The 24,003-nt window shown below is 36.0% G+C and overlaps 1 protein-coding gene across 1 annotated transcript in view; it reads left to right on the top strand.

Moving 5' to 3' along the window:
• Positions 1-18,378: 18,378 nt before the first annotated feature.
• The window catches only part of LOC131429314 (nuclear receptor subfamily 4 group A member 2), a 312,103-nt gene continuing 306,478 nt past the window's right edge, over positions 18,379-24,003 (top strand). The window contains exon 1 of the mRNA XM_058593378.1: positions 18,379-20,044. Within this exon, the coding sequence (XP_058449361.1) occupies positions 19,753-20,044 (292 nt within the window). The 5' untranslated portion in view covers positions 18,379-19,752. The remainder of the gene's footprint in view (positions 20,045-24,003) is intronic.

The following is a 24,003-nucleotide window of genomic DNA, read 5'->3' as shown; positions in this document are numbered from 1 at the left end:
TTGTAGGTTTATTAACTAAACTATCCAACATATATTACAATTTATAAATACTCATCCAGAGATATGACGCTTGTCTGAAATATAACCTTCATAATCTATATTACACTTTGTGATTTTAATCTCTCTCTTTGTATCATTCAGTGATTGATAAATGTGCTCGTATATGTACTACTCAAATTGATATGAATTAACAGGAAAATAAAATGAAATCTTATTGTAATTTATTATTTAAAAAATAGATGTATCAGAAAAGAAAAGTGTTCAATGTCACACTACACTACTATCGACGATACTAATAACACTTTGTATGCCACCATGCAGTAATACTAATTTCTGCATCTTGTACTTGCCTTTGTCATTGTCAACCAATCCTCCGAAACTCACTCACAAAGTACATTCACAATTGGCAGGTCCTATTCTAGCACTGAATCAGTTTTTGATAAGAAAATAGTATCGACAAAGAAAAAGTAGAAAATCGATCGGCCCCCCAAAAAAATTTTGACTTTAAAAAAAGTAAAGGACTTCATTAAAAATTTACCAAAACTATGTACCGAAACTAATCAAATAAAAATGATCTCATAAAAACGCGTTTGAAATTTCTTTGTAAATATACTTTTGAACCTGTAATTGAAACCTACATATGGACGGTAATGCGACTCGTGTGATTTGAAAAATTATGCTTCCGGCTGAAACAATTCGCAGCTAATTTTAAGAATTCAAGTTTTTGATGAAAAATAGCCAATTGAACATAAAGGTCGTCAAATAGTGAGATAACTAAGTCCTCATAAGTTCCTATCTCATGCCTCCCCGAGCGTCTATGATGACATTTGGTCAATAGAACGGTGTCGACTGGGTGCTATCGCCTTCTGCGTTAGTAGCAGAATGAGAGGGTGCGAAATGGATTGTAGTATGAAGTCCATCCTAAAGTGCTTTATCATAGTATATTGCAACATGTTGTTTGTTGCATTATTTGTTATATATTGAATTGAATTATATTACATTGTATTATATATTGTTGTTATTATTGTTATTATTATTATTATTATTATAATTATTATTATTATTATTATTATTATAATTATTATTATTATTATTATTATTATTATTATTATTATTATTATTATTATTATTATTTTTATTATTATTATTATTACTATTATTATTATTATTATTATTATTATTATTATTATTATTATTATTATTATTATTATTATTATTATTATTATTTCTATTATTATAATTATTATTATTAATAAAAAAGAAATATTATATTTCCTGCAGTACTGCGACGAAAGAAGAGCATAACTTACACTGCGAAATCAACTGTTATAGATTGTATCATAGCATATTATTTCATGTATTATCTTATTATATTATATTTTGTTATGTTGTTTGGTATTATACTGCATTGCATTATATCATATTATATTGTATTATAATATATTATATTGAGCTAAATTATATTATATTATGCTGTGTTATATCATCTTATATTATATTATATTATTTTATATTATGTTATATCACAGAGAACAGATATCCAACAGACATTCATACGTGCAAAGTCGTGTGCAACGGTGATTTTTATTGGATTTTCACTTGTATGCTTTACACAGCTTTTTAAAAAAGTTTGTACTAGCTTGGAGGTGATATATTATATTGCATTTTATTATATTATATTTTTTATATTATTTTATATTATATTATATTATATTGTATTATGCTCAAGTAGGTATATCGACAACTGGGAGTGCATCAAGGTATCTTACAAGTGAATGACTGGATGATGGAGTGGATTGCCAACCTGAGTCACGCGGGGGAAGCTTTGTGTTTCTCCCTGAAGGTCTGAAATCAGTAAGACGCACCCTTCTAACAAACAAACCATCAGGCGGGTTTAAGCTGGTACAGCGAAATTCTTTATTATATGGTTGGATGTTCTTGCTGGAAGGCGCCGGGTCCTCAAAACCCATTTTTGCCTTCTTAACAGCAATTATATGAAAGCTATCTGATAATCAAATTCGGATCTACTGTAAGTCTACCCGCATGCCTTGAACTGATGGTGGCTTCACACACACATACATACAAAAATAGCCAATTGAACATAATTTTACAGACCAAATGCAATTAATTTATCTGATGGTTACCTTTCTCTTAGAAGTAGCCGTTCTTGAAATATTTAACCACGAAAAGGAAAAAAATCTCGGATTTTTGTCGAATTATGTTCTCTTTCATGCAATCCTGAGCAGATGTAAATAACAAACAAAGATCAAATTACTAACAAATTTTACCATCATATCTTATCTTGATGTTTCTTTTATGTCATAGCGACTCATGATATTTTCTTGGTATGTTATTGAAGTAATCAAAAAAATAGTTTAATACCTGTTTAGCATCAATATTAGTTATTATTAAGCAATATATTTGTTGAATCTTTGTAATCTGTTGATATAAAAAGATAAGGAGGTTTTATGCCTGCTGGAGAGAGAGATTGTAAATTTCAGCTCCAGCGGGCTTTTTCCTGCTCCCAAATAAAATAAAATAAAGTAAAATTATGTCTTATGTCGTTATTGATAAAGTATTTCAACTTCATTAAGTATAATTGATCCAGCAGTTCTAGGTTCAAATGAATCAATTGAATAATTTGCATCAGAATCAGTTAAGGGGCGGGTAGGTTCTAACACTTTTGAAAAATCATTTATTTTTTTTCTATTTTCTTATAGTAAAACATTTCAAGAATATTGTGTGAAATGCTCAAGCCTATCGGAACAAAACTCATCAAGTTATGGGCCTTTATCCGCGAAGAAATAAGAACTCGGCGCATAGGCCCAAGACTTCTTATTCATTATAACAAATTATAAAAGAAAATATTTTATTTTTAGAAAATATTCGATCCTACGGGCTCCCTTGAGTTGTAAATTGTTTCCATTGATTTCATAGATAAAACATTTTAAACGCGTTCTACTCGAAATCAGGTTTTGAAAGTCCGTGTCCATCGTCATTTAAAAAGTACTGCACCAATTTTGTTGAAATTTTGCACACACTTTCTACATATGAAAAACCAGACCCCAACGTTTTCCTTTTCGTTGTTTGTTACTTTGAGGATTGTGATAGAATTTCATTTTGATGTTATTTTCTGATGCAGATTTTGTTATGGTTTATGATATTTTAACTCTTATTCTATACAAAATAATGTTAATTTGAACCATTGACATATTTGGCTTTAATAACCAAATTTACTATTGGTTTGAAAATCTTTTCTTCCCGGGATCGTTGTATCTTGGAAAAGGTTAGTTGAACAAAAAAGATGCCAAAGATACACTGATAAAAATTGTACAGCACTGCAATTTAATATGCTTTTTCATTTCAATACATAACCGCAACGTTTATTATGACGTTGATTTTTATTGAAATGCTCGGTAATCTTACCAGCTTTGAAATTTTCGATGGACAAACCTGTTCGGTAATCTAACTTTTACTGAAATTTATACCGAACTTTTAACTGTTAACGTTTCGGTGAAAAAAGTATTTAAAACTGTAATACATTTTAAGGGTGAACGATTAAATTATTTTAATCACACTGAACATCGGTTTATTATTTGTATAATTTGTTCCAAAAAACTAAGGGACGAGGAAAGGAATCTTTTCTATCCAAATACAGAATTCGTAAAAAAATTTATTCTCGATAGATTCACCGGTAAACGATTTTTCTTCAAATTAGACAGAATCGAGTTTGAAAAATTTAAATATTTTGGTACAAACTCCCCGCACATAAAACTGTAAACCATTACAATGTGTTTCTACTGCTGGCGTTGGTTCATAATTACGAAACATCGTTTTTCTGTTTTGCAGTACCACTTTCCAGTAAAAAGATCCGTTCTTGCCGAACAGGAAGAAAAAGTTTTCCCTCGCTACACGTCATTCCGACAGTCGACGCCAACAGACGTGGTTTTGCAGGAACTAAGTTGCGAAATGCTTTAAATTGTTTAGCCGGTCGGCACCTTCCCGGCACCGTACCGGAATCGTTCTGTGGCTATGCTAACTTCACATAGATGCAGTGTAAGACCTTGCCCGTGGCCATGACGAAAATAGTCTAGCCACCACTCCTGCTACGGTTGTGGTTCTCTTTTTTTGTTCAATCCGGCGAACAAATCCGCATACGAAATAGATCGCGCATCCAACCGAGGGCATGTGGAAGTTGTGAGTTAGTTCGTTCAATCATGCAACTGATGACCTTCGAATAAAGTTTTGCGAGGTAATGGGCAATGGGTTAGTTGTACTTATCTGTACGTTCGGGACGAGAAATGAAAAGCGTGAATATGAATATAAGCGCAAAATGTTGAACAAAATGATGTAGAAACTGACTGGTGTTAATTTTCGAAGGCCAATAGTTAGCAGTTAAACAGTTTCAGCAAAGCATACATCATACGTAATCAGGAAAACTAACAAAAATAAAAAATTTTTGATGCACATTCCTGGAGCATAACGATAAGTACGAACCAGACAAAACTGGTTATTTTGATCCGAATAGGAATAAAATTGAGAAGTCAAACTTTCTGACTGATCTAAACTAATGAACGCAGACATTTAGAAAAGAGACTGATTTTCGGATCGATCATTGATATGACATGGAGCTTGGAACTACATGATTCCGAATAATTTATAATATTTCAAGTGATGATTTCTCATCTCCTGATTACACTAAAATTCGTGGATCTATTTATCGCAAACTTCAAACGATCATGACGTACATAGTTGAGAGAATACTAAAACATTACAGTTCAAAATCAATTTCACATTGAAGCGATGATTGCATTGCGGAACAACGAACAAAATATTGGACCAGAAAATGACGGTATGACAAGTATGAGACTGAAATACCATGCTTTTCCATATGACGTCACAGAATTCATGATTCAATAGTGTCTTTCTATAAAAGGTTAGCTAATTATTACACAACGTTCAGGTAACAGAAAGCGGAAACTTTCGTAAAAACAAGCATAGAAAACAAATGTTTCCGAATAGAGTACCAGTGGCTATTTATTTTTAGCCCGACCGAAAAAATAGTTCCCTGCTAATAGAAAGTTTGCTCTCTTCGTTGCATCATCAGGACGATTGCATGGAAGAATATAGAATCCAGTCCGCTTTGCATGCAAAAGTTAGTTTTATTGCCGGTAGTGGTGTTTCCGTTCGTGTCTAAAAATATGGCGCGGAAAAGGGACAGCTTCTGTGCAGCAACTATTTAGCAGATTTAGTTGAATCTACAATTCGAACGCTTGAGCTACTCGCTGCTGTGGTTCCGCTAGTTTGACATCATCAAGTGTAAAAAGCTCATTTCCCTCTTACCGTATTTTCAAATTGCTTCATAGACAAAATACATTTCTAGCGAATTGACTTTTCTCAACTTACTACATATCGTAGCGTAGCGAAAGCGTGCAACCTTGACAGCAAATAAGGATGCGGGGAAATGATGCACTCCTGGTATGTTTATGTTCGTTACTTCATTTGTGTGGGGACACTGCGCGCTTACGATTTTACTTGTACACAACAACAAAGTGGGTCGTAAGTCTGGAAGAGGATCATGCGTCATCAATGAAATGCTCTCTACCAATTAACGAATTTCATCGCAACTCGCGGTTATTGAATTTTTAAATCGGGAAATATGTCGTCATTCAGCAAATTGCTCGTAATCAGATTTCAGGCAATCAAATTCGATGTAATAAGGAGTAGGGGTTGAAAATTGAAATAGCAAAATTATCGACGTCTTTCCATAGCTGATCTTCTGGATGCGTTAGTTTGAAGGAAACTAACTGGATTTACACGGATTGATTAGAAAATATTGAAAAATTTATGAATCCTATTGACTAGCAGCATCCTTTTTGATTTCGTATTTCATATGTTTTATTCGAAAAGTTTTAATATAAAAGACGCAATTCGTATGCATAGTGTTCAGTAGCCACTCACTGTTTTGCTTTGCCGCTTTACGTTTTTTGCTTTACCGCTTTTAGTGATGGTATAAATATATGAACAATTTTCACCCTGTAATTTTGAAACTGGATGTCGGATCAGGATGAAATTCAGGAACTCAAAATGGAACCACATTTGAATTTGAGTTTGTGAAAATCGGTCAAGCTATCACTGAGACGGGTGAGTGAGATTCATTTTTCAATATATGACCACTATTTCAGGTGATCCCGGAATCGGAAACCGGGAGTAGTAATGAGGATTTTTAAAAACGTTTTTTGTTTCGCCGCTTCAAGTGACGGTACACTTTACCCTATAATTCCGGAACTAGAAGTCGGATCCGGATGAAATTCTGGAATTCTGTATGGGACTACAAGATCTTTCATTTGCACTTAAGTTTATCAAAACCGGGTCAGTCATCTCCGAGAAAACACAGTGAGATTGTTTTAGTCATACACACATCCATACACACACAGCCATTGCTCAGCTCGACAAACTGAGTTGAATGGTATATGACACTTGGCAAAAACAAAAAAAAGGATTGGTATTACATTCCTTTTGTGTAATTTTTCCTTCTGTTTCAACAGACTTCGCAGCCGATTCTTAGCGAATAGAATCTATTGCATGGACGGTGCCACGATTCTACTGACACTAAGTGCCCTGTGCATTGAAACGCCAACCCGGACTAATTTTTACTAATCGATTTTTTAAGTGATTGCATTAGCTTTCTAAATGACAAAAGCAAAAATATTCTATTCTGAATATTGGCAATGACTAGTTGATTTACATCTCATGCGCTATTTCGATTAAACAAATTAAACGAGTGAAATCATGCGCTCGTGTTACTTTTGTGTATGAAATTCATACTATACAGGATAACACTTGAACCTTCAACATATAATATGCTTTTGTGATTGGTTGTTGTATGCTGTATATCATTTATTCATACCCGGCTTTAAGTTGTGATTGTTTTACCTTTTTTTATATATATAAAAAATAGGTATAGAATTCGCTCAAACTTTAGAAAATTTTTCCGAGGCCCGGAGGGCCGAATGACATATACCAATCGATTCAGCTCGACGAACTGAGCAAATGTCTGTGTGTGTGTGTGTGTGTGTGTATGTGTGTGTGTCTGTATGTGTGTTGTCAACTAAGAGGTCGATATCTCAGAGATGGCTGGACCGATTTTGATCAAACTAGTCGCAAATGAAAGGTCTCCCCGTCACCCAAAACGCTATTGAATGGTTTTGAGATCGGATGTTTACTTTTTGAGTTATTCTAAGTTTTATGTCAAAATTTTCAGTTTTTTGACAGTATCTGTCACAATTGACCTTGAAAACAGAATATGTTTTCAGACTTAGATTCCGCACGATAATACCTATCCAATAAGCCATAGATTGTTAAAATCCGTCCATTTTTAACGGAGATATCGAAATTTTTGTGCAAACGACTTTTCCCCTTATTCCAGCAGTAGAAGTTTTGAGCGCTGTATGACAAAGAAATGCTTGGGAGCAACGGAAAACACGATTTTTTATACTGTTACATACAATTGTTTCTAAGTACCAAAAAGACTGTGTACAGCATCCTTTTTCATGACAATTTGCCTCGGACCGATTTTAGCACGGCTCATTTTTGGCAACATAATCGTTCGAATATGACATATATAAACCAGATGATGGCAGATTTTTTTTAATTATATTGTTTTAAACTACTTACAGCAATAAATGCTGGAAGAACATAACATCCATATACCATTCGAATCAGTTCGTCGAGATCAGCAAATGCGTGTGTGACAAATAATTTCACTCAATTTTCTCTGAAAATTTCTTTTCTACAAATTCAGATTCATACGAAAATTCGTATGCTCCCAAACAAAGTTCCTGAATTATGTTTGGTTCCGACCTCTGGTTTCGGAACTACAGGATGATATATGAAACGAAATCAAAATTGTGTAACTCATTCTTCTCGTAGATGGCGGAACCGATCTAAGATTCAAATGAAATCTAAGAATCATCTAAGATGCAAATGAAAAGTTTCAAGATTCTTTAAAACATCTTGCTCTTCAGTCAGATCCAACTTCCGGTTTCGGGGATACAGGGTGATTAGTATAAAAATGTCTATTCCACATAAATCAATCAGGTTTATCGGGTTAGCAGATTTGGATAGTCGATAAAAAAAATTAACTTTTTTCAGTTTTAGTGGTATTCAGTTGTCGATTCAGAAGGCACCTAAAAATTTAATTCGTGCTATGATTTCTCAAAGATGTCTTCACTGATTTTCAAATATTTTGAAACAAATGTAAACTATACAGCTATTCAGGTGAATTTATCTGACTTCGGCCATACCGATTTTAGAATTCCGGTTCCAGTATAAAATCGTTTCTCAAAGCTTAATCGTTTTCTCTAAAAAAGCCTAATCAAATTTCAGAAACAAAAATTCAAATTAAAGTAAACTTATATACAAAATTAATTAATTTTATAAATACATACAAAAATTAATGAATTTTATCCAATTAAGCTTCAAAGTTGTACTCAAAACTGTAATTTATTCGTCATATGGCCATACGAATCGGTTTGGGTTATGCTGGTTCTTGAATACCGGCTCTTGAAGTACCTTAAATTACCGTAAACTCTAAAGTGGAACTTACATATCATGGCATGTTTAATCGATTATCACACTTCTAGATTTAAATTCGATTGTATTTGCAGTTTCGACATTACAGAGTAATGAGTGATTACAATCTCAAATTGTCGCTTAAAACGACGGTCATTAAAATAATGTAATGAAAACTTAAACACCGAAGAATATTCATGCAAAAAACACATGCGGATTGATAAAAAAAGGTATCATCTCACTGCTAAGTGGATTAATCACGTTTTTTTTTCACTATTACTATTATCATTATAATTACACTGGCTGAAAAAATTTTCTATACGCATCTCCCCGCTGAACGACCAAAATGGTTAAAACCGGGGTAAAAAAAGCGATATAAATTTTTTTTGTATGGGCCACGAAGCATGGAAGCATGCATGTCTTTTCAAATAAACTTCAATCCTTTGTGACGCATTCGAAAATCTGTTGCGCATCAGCTGGTGTCAGTTTTCGTTCTCTTTAACGCGTGTTCGAATTCGAACAAAGCACACTATGTGCTTCGTTTGTACATGCGGTGTTGTGTTTTCATCTTCTGTACTAGCGCATGTACGCTTTATATGAAGGTTTGAAATTTAGGACCCTCATAACTCTGTAATTTCGGAAGTCGGATCGGAATGGAGCTCAGGAATTCTATATGCAATCCTAGGACCTTTAATTTGAAACAAATTTTGCGAAAACAGGTCAAGCCACCACTGAGAAAAGCGAGTTCGATTTTAGAGTGTGTGAACAATATTCACGGTGCTTCCGAAACTGGATGCCATTGACTGGTCAGTTCGTTTGACCGTAATCTGACAAGGCCTATCGATTGGAATTTATTTAAGCCCAGATTTGAAATATGTTTCCGTTTTCTGCATCACCACTCTGTATAACTGTAATAAATTATAAAAACTCTTCATTCTGTAATTTCGGAACCAGAAGTTGAATCCGGATAAAGTAAGGCAGTTTTGTATGCGACCATAAGAGCTTTCATTTGAACCAAAGTTTGTTAAAATCGGTCACGCCATCTCTGAGAAAAGTTAGGAAGTAATTTGAAATTGGAATTTTTTACACTAATTACCCCTGTATTTCCGAAACCGGAAGTCGGATCGAAGTATAATTAAGGAATATTAAAGAAATTAAATTACGAAATTACGCTTAAATAATTGCAAGAAAAATTAACATAGATGAACCGTAATTAGCTGATGGAACCATTTGTAGTGTTTACCGTCCTTGATATAGATTTTTATTTAATTTGTACCCACTTGTTAGTATTATTACAAAATTATGATAACGATTCTATTCTATTAAAGTATACCTTTTGCTTTTTTCATATAGAAAGGTTATGTAATCACTTGAAAAATTGACTAGTGTCCTATACCAATTGGCACAGTTCATCGTGCTGAGCAATGTCTGTGTGTGTGAGTATGTGTCAAATAATGTAACTTATTTTTCTCAGAGATTGCTTGCCCGATTTTCACAAACTTAGACTCAAATTCAAAATCTTATAGTCCCATAGGTTGTTCCCGGTTCAGGAAGTACCAGAAATAGTGATCAAAATCTCTAAAACGAAACACACTCAATTTTCTCAGAGATGATTCGATCGATTTTCACAAGCTTGGGATAAAATGAAAGATCCTACAGTCTCATAGGTTGCTGTTGAACTATAGGGTAAAGTCTTTTCTTTTCTTTTTTTTTTAACGACGAAGTATAGTAGTCAATATTTCTTTTTTCTTTTTGCGATATTCTCCTAACCAGAGACAATTTTTTTTGTAGAAACAGACAATGAAAATTATAGAATGATAGTACTCAAGGGAGAGCAAGGATGTGAATATATAGAACGGAAAGGTGAGACGTGACAGAAGGGTCATTTAAGCAAGCAGAAATCTTCTAGTAACTTAACTTTTACCTTCTACCTCCTTAAAGTAGTGGCAGTTGATCAAATTTATCCAAAATATGACTTTACCCCTATGCTTGCGAATGAACGGCAGTACACGCTTTTCCAGGCATTCTTCGATGCAAACTGGAGATGTCATCGTCGAGGAACTTCCTCGCGAACTTGTTGTCTAGCACGAACTTGAATCTTCTTCACACATCCCCACGCCCAGTTGCGAAGAAAAATTTTTGACTGGGAGGCTGCTTAGAATTGACTTTGACGTATGTTTCGTCATCGATCAAAGTTCAGCCCTTGTGTTTCGGCAGATCACGGTCGTACAGTCTGTCACATAAGAGCGTGGTCACGATTACTCGCGATCGGTAAAGTGGAATGGTGTGATTATTTTTTTACCACAGTTTTTAACAGGGCAGTAGTGTCCTTCATGCAATGCGAGAATAAATCAGCTGACTATTGTTTAGAATTCGATCTCAGTATATTTTCCATAATGACTACCGCGTACACTTCGCGCTCCGAAGCAGTCCGAAAGGTCCCAAAATGACCCAAGCTACCGCGGTGAAATACATGCAAAAGTCGAAACAGTTTGTGAGTAAGTGGGTGAATTGTTTTGAAGAGGTGCAAAATGTCGACGACTTTTCAAATCGCGGCTCTGTCTATACCATGTTATTCTTTATATTCATATGAATAGCATGCAAAAATAACGTATAATATTAACAGCAACGAATTCCAGTAGATAATTCCGGGTTCAAAGCTGCAGGAAATAACAGTAGATTATGCTAAAAATGAATTCCAGTCTCTAATTCATCCATCGAATCGAATTGTTGTGTAGTGTTTTAAAATATTAGTTTTGATAAGCGGTTAGTTTTACTGAAGCACCGTGTGGCACTTGAATTGTCCAGCAGACTGTAATAGTATTTACTACTGAACCAAATCGATGAAAATCTGTATCTATCACATGTACACAAAAATTTTACTTCTTGTTTGTTCAAATTACTTTTGGGAATTTCATTTATTGTGTAAGGGCCCTTTAACTCATTATTTCATGAATAGTCTGATGACTCCTGCTCTCCAGAGATCAGATAGCTAAAGATAAACTCGGACAAGGATGGAACGCTATGGAATTACTAAGATCAGCATAATGACGTCATTGATGTTTATATCAAAACGCAAGATGTCAATTCATTTCGAGCAGGCCGGTAAACCTTTTCAAGTTCAATGTGGTGACGAGCGGCTGTAGACGGGCGCTGAACTTGAAGTGGTGCAGCAGAGATGTTGAGAGAAGCTCCAGGAATCAATCGATATTTCTCTTCTGGCTGAAAAAATCGGAATGAAGAGGAGCTGTAAATCAGACAATTCCACGAAAAACTAACTGCTACCGAATGCGCATGCTTACGATGTCAGCATGAATGAATGAAAGTTCTTCTACACGAGCTTACAACCATTGATTGTGGATGAAAACAGTAGTGGGTGGCAGGTGGCCATCAAGAGGCACGAGAACTGAGCGCAAAAAGGGTTTCCCAGGTACATATCTGCTACACACTTCGCGAACACACACGATACCGCTAAAGTCGTGTGCCGCAACGGTGACGTTTTGTGATACATAAATATAGTGGTCTCCTTCGCGCAACCTGGCATGTAGCATTCGGCTCCTCACACAGAAGTGACGTCATTAACTGCGAGCAACGAAAGCGTGCTCAATGCTTTCACGTAGCGTCTTTGGCCCCTTGGCATGATAAAGAATACAGGTGAGCTCGCGAGAGTTTGAGCAAATATCAGAGACCGAAGTGTCGCTACGATTTCGAGAGAGCATGACGCCGACGTCGTGTGTCGTTTGGGAAGAGGATAGACCGCGTTATAAGCTGTATTTTAGATATGCCACACATTGGCATGACCATAGGTAATACCTTTTTCCTATTTTTACCTTTTTTATAAATATAAGAAATAGGTATAGAATTCGCTCAAACTCTAGAAAAAAAGTGTCATATACCAATCGATTGAGCTCGACGAACTGAGCAAATGTCCGTGTGTGTGTTGTCAACAACGAGGTCGAGATCTCAGAGTTGACTGGACCGATTTTGATCATACTAGTCGCAAATGAAAGGTCTCTTCGTCACCATGAACGTTATAGAATGTGGTAGTTTGAAGGGGAAACAGTTTTTTACCCCCAAATTTATGCTAGGCTCACAAAACCATTTTCATATGTCTACGTTTCGTCTTCGACTCATCAGTGCGTCAGCAGATTATGTTGAACTGCTAACGTAAACCCCCGGATCGACATAATCCGCTGAGCAGAATGGTTTTGAGATCGGATGTTTACTTTTTGAGTTAAATACATCGTTTTATGACAAAATTTTCAATTTTTTGACAATATCTGTCACAATTGACCTTGAAAACCGTATATGTTTTTAGGTTTTGAGCTATCCAAAAAGCCATAGATTGTTAAATTGTAAATTGGGCATATCGATATTTTTGTGTAAGCGACTTTTCGTCTTATTCCATCTGTTTCTTAGCACCTAAAAGACTATGCATTTAACCCCTTTTCATGACGTTTCGATTTTAGCACGGTTGGTTTTTGGAAACATAATCGTTCGAACATGGCATATGTGCACTGAGGTCTCTTTTTACACGGTGGTTACGTACCGTGTTAAAAAAATCTGTGTAAAACAAAACCGTGTTAATTGCGGAAACCGTGCAATTCCGTGATAATTCCAAAAACCATAGATTTGATTATTTGTTTGTTTTGTTTTGGATAAAATGTAACTTTTGATAATTTGAAGACGAAAAAGATTATAATTCAACCCCCAAATGTATGCAAGGTGCACATAACTGTGAAAATGTAACTATTATTTCACTATAAAAACGGAAATCTAAATACCAGCCTGAGGTTACGAGAAGGGTCTAAACATACTTGATAAGACACAATGGAATAAAGATGATCTGGGTCGGTGGATGCACTCAATTATTCCGAAAATATCGACAAAGGCATGGTTCAGGGGACTGGATGTGAGTAAGGATTTCATTCGTGTGATGTCCAGACTCATGTCCAATCACTACACGTTAGATGCACATCTCCTTCGAATTGGGCTCTCCGAGACTAATCATCGTGCTTGCGGAGAAGGTTATCGGGATATTGATCATGTCGTTTGGACATGCGTGGAGTATCGTGATGTCAGATCTCAACTAATAAATTCTTTGCGTACCCAAGGTAGACTATCCAATGTCCCAGTTCGAGACATTCTTGCTTGTCGTGACCTTTCATACATGAAACTTATTTATCATTTCATAAAAAAAATTGGAATTTCAATTTAATAAAGGCCCCTTTTAAGACTTAGTTCTGATTCCAGCTGCGTCCATGAGTTCAACCAATAGCTAAATTAGAATAAAAATTATGTAATGATACAAACAAACTCGAAACAGTTTATGAAATTATCAACAAAATGTCTGAAAATAACAGCTTATTTTATAATTTATAGAAGTTAATCGTTTGGTTCAAATAATATTTCCGAGTAGATTTCATAATTAATGACGAGTTACCTAAGATGATATTTAAGTAATAAGAGGAATATGTTTTGATAAATTCAAATCGTTGTGACTATGTTAGAATTAAATTAGGATAAGAATTTTATGTAAAAGTGATGCTACGGCGAAGAAAAACTTATGTAAACTGCCTTAAGAAATAAACGTATTTATGAAAAAAAAACACAATGGATGACAAATTAAAATTAGAACACTTAAAAAACGCGTTGTACGATAAGCAAATTAATCTAAATGGCTCATGCCTTCTGTATAATGAATTCGGTTCTCAAAAGAACGATAATACGTACAAATTAGAACGTTCGACTAAAGAAGTGCTGGCAATACCACTCGTAAATACTTTCACTACAAGTAAATCTTGAGAATAAGTTCTTTTCAATTCCGAAGGTGCGATGTGTAGTAAACACTAATGATCTTAACATTAATTTTCAACTAAATTGAGTAGAAAGACATGGGTATTTCTGATGCACGCAGTAACAGAATTTAAGAGGAAGAATTCATAGAGATGAATATGGATCAAATTAGAAAAGGTATTACTAGGTGTCATGCTGAAGCAACTCATTTCATCGGCGTAAACCATAATACTACTAAAGCTATATCATTCAAATGAATATAAAATACTATACAACTCGATAGGATGAAGAGTTGAAGAGATTAGTAAATTCGACTAGTTCTTCAACGCTACGAAATTCTCGATGATATCAATGATGATGCTGGCATCATACACCACAACTGAGCGGAAGAGACGTTGTCGTGTAATTTACGACAAGGATTCAAGATCTGAAGACTGATTAATCATTTTATGGAACGACAGTCAATACTCCCGTGAATTGTTGAATGAATGATTTTAGTTCACTTTCAAACTTTAAATTAGCTCTCATTATCGTTTTCTTACAGACAATCTGTTCCCTTTTTTCTCCAAAAAACAATTGACAGTGCTTTTTGAACTCTCATCAGAAACCGTGTTAATTGCGAAAACCGTGTTAATTCCGAAATGCGTGTAAAAAAGCCGTGTGTAAAAAAACCGTGCGAAAAAAACCGTGTTAATAGAGATCTTAGTGTATTAGAAAGATGGCAGTATTTTCAAGTTCAGAACAATTTCATATTAATATTGATTTATACTGCGTGCAACAATAATTACTTGAAGAACACAACTTATTTTTGTATTCAATAATATAATTTTTAAGGCACACTGCTTAAGATAACATAACTTCTTACACCCTTATACCATTCGAAGAAGTTCGTCGAGATAAGCTAATTTGTGTGTGAAAAATAGTTTCATTATTTTTTTCATGCACGACTCAACTGATTTCAACAAACTAAAACTCGTATAAATAGTCCTATGCTCCCATATCAGGTTTCTGAATTTCATTTGGATCCGACTTCTTGTTCCAGAACTACATGATGATGTATGTAAAGGAATGAAAATAATGTCACTCATTTTGCTAGTAGATGGATTCAAATAAAAGGTTTTAAGGTCCCATATAAACTGCTTGTGTTTAAATTAGATTCGACTTTCATTTCAGGAGATACAGGGTGATTGTGTAAAAATTTCACATAAATTTATCGGGTTTATCTGGTTCACAGATTTTGAGAGTCGATGACCAAATAAACTCATTTCAGTTTATTCGGTTTTCGATCCCGGAAGGTACCAAAAAGTTTTACTTGGAACGTATTACGATTTCTCTAATGTCGTTTTCGTTTTTAAATTGCGCTACACCGGTGTAGCGAAAGCTGCACTGAAACCGTTCGTTTTTGCCAATTGCACTACACCAGTGCTACACTTTTTCTCAACTGATACCACTGGTGTAGCACTCATCAAAAGTTTGGTGTAGCTGTGTGCAATGGAACCGCTTATTGTAGTCAATGGTTACTATTTATGTTTTCGTCATTTTTGTTGGTTTATTCATGCCTCAGTGTAGCACTGCACCGGTGTAGTGCAAATTAAAAACGAAAACGCCATAAGATGACTACATTGATTTTCAAAAATGTCGAACCTAATAAAATAGTTTACAATCCATTAGGCGAATTTAGCTGACTTTGGCTACACCGATTTCCGAGCTCCGTTTCCGAAAGTGTCGGAAATAGAAAAGCAAAAAGAAGGCTATAACGAATTTGATAAACAAAAGTTTAAAATAAAATAAACTTATGGTCTCATACAAAATTGGTGAATTTTATCCGATTCCAACGTCCAATTTTGCAACTACAGGGTGATGAGTTTTTAAAATTCAAACACAAAAAATCTTCAAAGTTGGACTCAAAACTATTTCAATTTATTCGTCATACTAATTCATGGACATACAAATTATTTTTGGTTATGCTGAATACCGTTTTTGGAAGTGCCATCAATAATGACAAAAACTTTAAAGACTTATGGCATGCGTAATCGATTGTTACAGTTTTATACAATTTCTATCTTCGATTCGTTTTGCAGTTCCAAATTTTTAATTACAATTTATTCAAAACGACGGCCATTAAAATAATTTTATGAAAACTAAACACAACGAAGAATATTCACACGAAAAATACATGCTGATTGGCAAAAAACAGGTATCATCTCCCTGCAAGGTGGATTAGGCGCGTTTTTCTTTTTGAGACCAGTTTTCAGTGATAGTATTAGCACTATTGTTATAAGGTTACTCTTTATTACATTGTCACTTAAGGCCATCGTCCAAGTACCATGCGCGCGGATGGTTTTAGGAAATTTTCGATGGAAATTTTGAAAAATTTGACAAAACCAAAAACATACAAACCTTTGAAAAGCTTTTATCTATCTGCAGGGCAAAATGGCTGAAAAAATTCGGAGGATTTTCCGAGTCTTATCAAAAATAGCTCTGAAAAAATGAGTTTTTTTTGTGATCTTTCACAATTATTTGAAAAAATAATTCGATTTTATGAATTTTTTTTCAAATAAAACTCATGCTGGCTACAAGGATCACATTCCGACACATTTTTGGAAAACCTTTTCGCGCTTTTCAAAGAAAATCAACGAATTTCTATAACCGATTTCGTTGAAATTTTTGAAATTCGTTGCTTTTCCATGAAAAGCGTGAAAAGGTTTTCCTAAAATGTCCCCGAATGTAATCCTTGTAGCCATCATAAGGTTATTTGAAAAAAAAAATTATATCATTGCATTATTTTTCCAGATAATTGTGAAAGATTACAAAAAACACTCATTTTTCAGAGCTATTTTTGATAAGGCTCGGAAAATCCTCCGAATTTTTCAACCATTTTTGCCTTGCAGATAGATAAAAGCTTTTCAAATGTCTGTATGATTTTGGTTTTGTCAATTTGTTTTAAAATTTCCTAAAACCACCCGCGCGCATGGTACCTGGGCGATGGCCCCAAGAATTGGTTACAATTTTACGAGAACTATCATATTCTATTTAAGAAAGTGTGAACACGTAAACGTAACCCTTTTTTTTCCATTTTTAGTAAATATATACATCAATTCTGTTTTAAAATCCCCTACGTATGTCGTATGTCAATCAATGTAGTAATTATTAATTTCTAGTTTCAAAGTATTCTCTAACTAGCTCTCCTTTTTCTCTGATGTAATGGGAACGCAGGGGATTCCTCGGTGTCTAGTAGCAACATTCATCGAACTAACAAACCGTCCTTTGCACGGGCTTCTGCATTCGGACGTGGCCGTCGTCGACAATGATCAGTATGCAAGGATCAATGCAGTTTGTACAATGCAAAACAACGAGTTATTCTCAAACCCGTTGTTTAAGAAAAAAAATGCTAATGCTATAGTCTTGATTTCATTCAATTTCTCCTGAAAAATAATTAAAATTATTATTTTCTTTTAAATTTGTTCATCCATCACTATTTCGAATATCTATATCGCGTCAATTTGAATAAGGCACGTCTACAACACGAACGACCACAACGGGGCAGTGGAGCTTTTTTGGTTTTCCTTTTTCCGCGTCACTACACGATGAGCTTCCCAGCATAGCACAGAAGAGCCATACCGTGCGCGTACGGCATTGGAATCTCACACACTGACACATATATGCTGTGTCGTTCGGGAAGCCCCGACCGTGTGGTTCAGGAGATTTGGTCTTGTGTAAGGTTAGGTACGGCGTCACGGAGGAACGCGAGCAGTGCCTGCGTTGGTGTAGGTGCTGGGAGATTTTGCTTTCAGTCCTCGTCACTGTCGTCTGTTGCTGTTTCCATCTATCTTCGCTGTTGGGGCCGGTTGCTAACTGAGTGGGTTGCTTGGGGCACATCGCGGCTCATGACGACAACATTGGCACCGAAGAGTATTCGAAAGGAGAGACGAAATTTGTACTCTTTCCAATAATATAGTCTTATGCTGCAGATACGATAAGTTCAGTTGCGTCTGAGACGCCGTGATGTTTAGGTATTGGTTTTCGGTTCGCTAGATCTTGCTTCGTTTGACCGGCCTGTTCCTGTAAGAACTGAAATCGTCCTTCAAGCAAAAATTGCAAACATTCTCGAAGAAAACTTTTTTCGTGATAATGATGTTGGTGTATGATAGTGCGAGTACGATGGAATAATAATGCACAAAGGATCATATCGCGCGTGTATAGGTTAGTGCCACAAAGTCAGCATCCTTCAGATAGTAGTACGTTGAAGATAGCACGCTGAGCTGTCAGAAATCGAAGATCTGGAGCAAACGAAAGCGAAAGTGCAAGTGCAAATTATCGAACCAATCCGGCGGCGTCCACCCCCGCCGCTGTATTTGTCCAAAAAAAAAACGGAGTTGTCTGTCGCTAAAGTCGTTAGCTGCTGACCGCCTTGGAAACTTAAGCTCTCTGTGGCACCGCCCCGTACTCCCACCAGTAACTTAAGTCACCACCCGGTGGTGGGCAACACTCTTTCTCTCTCTATCTCTCGCTCTCCAACTAGGATTACCACCATTCCGCATCTGGGGTGATGCTGAAATATCTCTCCGGCCAGTCTCTCACCTGCGCGATCAGTGTGGTCAGCCTTTTGCGGACCCGAGAGGATCGCGAAGATTTGCAGTACTATCAAAAGCTTTCCGGATGCGAACCGCGAAGCTCCACTTGAGAACGGTTCCTGCTGTGTAGGTTGTGTATTCGCAGTGTGTATTCGAGAAGGAAGATTCGTCTCAATCGAAACTGAAAGTGAATCCACCGGTACGAGCTTGAAAGTGAATCTGTTGGTCCAGTTAATGAAAGAAACAAAAACTTTTCGATAGAGCTCGGCGCTCTTGAGTAATCATAGATTTTAAACGGAATATCCGCAAACTGAGATAACAAATCTGTTTAGACAAATTGAAGTGAATAAAAAAAGAAGTGTTCGACCGAAGTGTGAAATTGTGGATTGAAATTGTGACAACGGTAAAGTGCTTTTCGTGCTGGAGGAGGAACAAGATCAGCACCAGAGGGTCCTAGCACCTTCAACAGGTCTGAGCCATGCTATAATTGTTGTTTTGATGTTGTGCCGCTTGCTCGCTTTAGTTCTAGGAATAGTGCTTGTGTGAAACATTTTTTAGTTGTAAACTTGACTTTCTACAGTTACTCATAAGTTGCGTTCAGTTTTGTACTTCTGGTATTGGTAAACGTTTTACGAAATAAACAACTGAAAACCGGGAAGGATGCTGCTCGTCCGTACGTATCCTGTGCGAAATCCAATGCAAACCACCTGTTGTTGGTTCGCGGTGGATGCCTCGCAAATTCCGCACAAAAAGTGAGTGTTTTTAAATTGGACTGAGCAGCCAGTGTTCGAAGCGAAAGGTAGAGGACATGCGAACCCGCTTGGCTTCGTTGATTGTCGTGAAGCAGGAACCTTTGTCGGATGCGGGTGACGACTACTGTAGGGGTTTCGTACCGGAATCAGGGATCAGAACTGTCACAGTTGACGAACTGAACAATAACGGCACCAACGGTAATGGCCATTGTGAGCTACGGGATCATGGGTTCGGTGTGCCATTTCTCTATGGACGTGAATTCCCGACGGGAACCGCATGTGGTCACGGTGATCTGAACAACAATCAGCACTCCGGACAGGATTTTCAGTTGTTTGACGAGAAAAAGTGTACGTATTATTTTGATTTTCTGTTGCTTTGTATTTATTACGGATCCCGCTACGTTTGGCCTTCCTATTCGGATTCGTTCATCGTCATCCCGCATAACCTCTAGCATGAGCTTATAATAATAATAATTGATTAAAAAGGTCAAGTGAAAATTGACGAATTTAGCCTTTTAGTTGTCGAACATGCATTAGCTATTTGATTGGTAAGCCGATTTTATGTATCTTCGTGCAGGGAAAAACTCATGGCGAAATCGATTTCAGCTGTAAGGTATAATAACCCATTGCTATGCAAATTTCGAGCCCAAATATCATCGTAGCGTGAATAGAGAACATTCAGAAACTATCCAAATGAATGACTTTTATGCAAAGTGAGTTTATTCTGCAAGACAGTGTTCAAAACACGTATTTGTTAACCTTTGGATTGTTTTCAATGTTAGTATGTTTTTTTAAATGCAGTACATTCTAATAAAATTACTACAAAAGAAATCAAAAATAAAACAAGTGATTTTAGGAATCTGGGAAACACGATAGTATTCAGTTTGTTGTTATCGTCTCCCACACGCTGAGCTGAATTACCGATTTCAGCTGTTAAAATTACGGTGGGTACTTGAGGTACTGGTTTATTTGTGTTGAGTTATCAGTAGGATGAAAATGTCCGGTAGTTCGGCTGTTCAAAACTCGACAAAAGATGTAGTGTCTAGGTATTTGAACGTAGATTAACTGTAGTCCTTCAGAAAAATAGAATGTTTAAAGGCGTTTTCACTATAGGAAAGCTGGGTAGTTTCATCAAACAAAAAAATTTTTTTTCGAAACTGTGTGGGGTTTCCACTTAGAAACGAGGGTGAGAGCAATCCGAATATAAATATCAGGTTCGAAACTGACTTGTTTTCTATTTCAGTAACGTGGAAACTAGATTCAAAACAAATTCTATACACATGGTTTGACAGCATTAAGGGTGAAATTGAGTTCGGTGTGGAATCAAGTGAAAACTTTTTTATCAGTAGATTGTATCAAGAATCATATTCGTCAGCCTGTATTGGTTTAAATTCTGTATCAAATTGGTGAAAATTTAGTTCTACTACATACATATAAAAATTTACAGATATCAGTAATTTTATCATCATTGAATAATGACTGTCCCAGAAAGTATGGATGCACTTTGATTTCACTGTAAATAATTCACAAGTGTTAAATATTCAAATTTAATTCGAAATACTGAAAATATTAGACTACAACAGCAGAATATTATTCTCAACATTTGCTACTTAGCCATTGTAGACTAGCTGGCGCACCTTCTTGCGAACGTTCCTCATTAAATTCCGTACAGACTTCTTGGCGACAAGTTTTGACACTTTTTTCCAATCTTTTTCGAACTGTTGAATGGTTTCGGCTGCCGAGACATGTTTCCTAAGATGTGCCTTCGTTAATGCCCAAAATTCTTCAATTAGTCGAAGTTGTGGGCAATTTGGTGGATTCATGTCTTTTGGGACGAAAGTGACATACATGGTTAAAGCCGGGGTAAAATAAACGAAAGTGACATTTTTGGTAGTATACCATTCTACCGTTGATTTCGAGTAGTGGCAAGAAGCAAGATCTGGCTAGAAGACAACAGGATCCTTGCGGCTTCGAATCATGGGTAGAAGTCGTTTTTGTAAACATTCCTTGATGTATATTTCGCTATTCATTGAAGCAGAGTTTCGAAATCTTACCACAGTTACAAATTGATTGCCAGACCATAGCTTTCTTACCAAATATTTCGACTTCAATCGATGTCTCGGACTGGTTTAACACTTGCCCTTCTCGCACCGTATAATATTGTAATCCCGGCAAGGATATGTAATCGAGTTTCAAGTAGGTTTCGTCGTCCATAATTATGCAGTTCAAATTTCCAGCAAGAATCGTATTGTACAGCTTTCGAACCCTCGGCCTGATCGATGCTTCTTGTTTCGGACCACGTTTTGGTTGTTTCTGCTTCTTATAGGTTCGAAAATTCAAACGTTATTTAGCACGAAGAACATTTGACTTCGAAGTGCCCACTTTTTTAGTCACATCCTCGAACTGAAGCCTCCTTGTTTTGCTCGAACGCCTTCAGTATACGTTTATCCAACTGAGGGTTAACAGGACCTTTTTTCGAGAGAAGAGTGTAAACAACAGGACGCAGCCATAAAAATTGACAGATTCTGAACCATTGCGAAATGGCAGCGATTTTTGGTTGCGTCCATACTTTCTGGGACAGTTTTTTTAATTGACCATTGTTGAATAATGTTCAAAACTATCTAATATTTATTCATTTATTTATTTATTTATTTATTCCATTTATTCATCTGACAATATAATAAGTCTTAATGAATATATCAGTCAGGTTATAAAATATTCGATCGTAACACTTTCTGAACAAACTTATATGTCGGTTCATTAAAATCGAAAAGATTTTCAACAGTGGAAAATGTGGATCAGGGTCATTTCGAGCAAAAGAAGGTGGCTTCAGTATCGAGGAGTTATGTTGGAGCCGGACACAGTCGTCAATAGATCGAATTACATGGTACAATTTCAAATCATCAGCATAAACTAATCTGCAGCCGTTACTGAGCAGCAGAATAGCATCATTGGAAAACAAGGAGAACAGAAGCGGACCCATATTGCTGCCTTGAGGTACTCCTGACATATTCGTAAACTGAGATGAAACGCTCGAGCCCAATTTTATTCGTAAAACTCTACCGCACAAGTAAGAGTATAAATAAGTATAATCTAATAGATTTGTGCTGACCGAGCGTCCAGGCATAAACCCATGTTGTTCAGTAGAGATATAACGTTTAGTGCGAAAGAGCATCTCATTGCTTACAATTATTTCGAAAAGCTTTGAAGCAGCACATAAACTTGTTATGCCTCGATAGTTCCTTACATTACGACGGTCACCACTCTTGAATACAGGGAACATGGAGGATTGCTTCCAAATCTCAGGAAAAATGCCTTGCTCGAAAGATTTGTTAAAAATAATGCACAGAGGCTCAGCTAAAGCAGCAGTACAATTAGTGTAAACTGCAGCAGGTATACCATCAGGTCCGGGTGAATACGATTTTTTCAGTTTCTTCGCAGCGGCAAGAATCGTTTCTGGAGTAATTATAAACGTATCCATACGTACTAAATTTACAGGAACGTCCATAGCAGCGACATCAGCTTCGGCGTCGGAAGCAGTATTTCCAGCAAATACCGAAGAGAAGAATGTTGCGAACATCTCGCACGTAATCTAAGCTTATTATACCGATTTATAGATATTCCAACTGTTTAGTATAGAATAACTTTAATTGTCTTATCTTTTCGATTTTTTTAACAATAAAATTTTCAAGTTTAACTGTTGCATTCTTTTGGGAGCATTTGAGTGGTGATGAGTGCGTTATACATATGTCACTGTAATCCATATTCGGGAAATCCAAGTTAGAAAAACGGTAACATAAAAATTTTAAAATACTAACTTTTCTTGTAGTTGTTTAGTTATCTGCATGGTGCACCATGCAACTGTTTTAAACGTTAAGGCCATCGTCCAAGTACCATGCGCGCGGGTGGTTTTAGGAAATTTTCGATGGAAATTTCGATAAATTTGCCAAAACCAAAAACATACAGACCTTTGAAATTTATCTATCTACAGGGTGAAAATGACTGGAAAATTCGGAGGATTTTACGAGTCTTATCAAAAATAGCGCTGAAAAAATGAGCTTTTTTTGTAATTTTTCACAATTATTTGAAAAAATAATTCGATGGAATGAAATTTTTTTTTCAAAAAAAACCTCATGCTGGCAACAAGGATCACATTCGGACACATTTTTGGAAAACCTTTTCACGCTTTTCATGGAAAATCAACGAATTTCATATAACCGATTTCGTGGAAATTTTTGAAATTCGTGGATTTTCTATGAAAAGCGTGAAAAGGTTTTCCAAAAATGTGTCCGAATGTAATCTGTGTA

This window comes from Malaya genurostris, chromosome 2, assembly GCF_030247185.1.
Source record: "Malaya genurostris strain Urasoe2022 chromosome 2, Malgen_1.1, whole genome shotgun sequence".
In the NCBI taxonomy this organism is placed as follows: Eukaryota; Metazoa; Arthropoda; class Insecta; order Diptera; family Culicidae; genus Malaya; species Malaya genurostris.
Note: the sequence above shows the minus strand (reverse complement) of the source record. Positions and strands in the feature narration are given on the sequence as shown.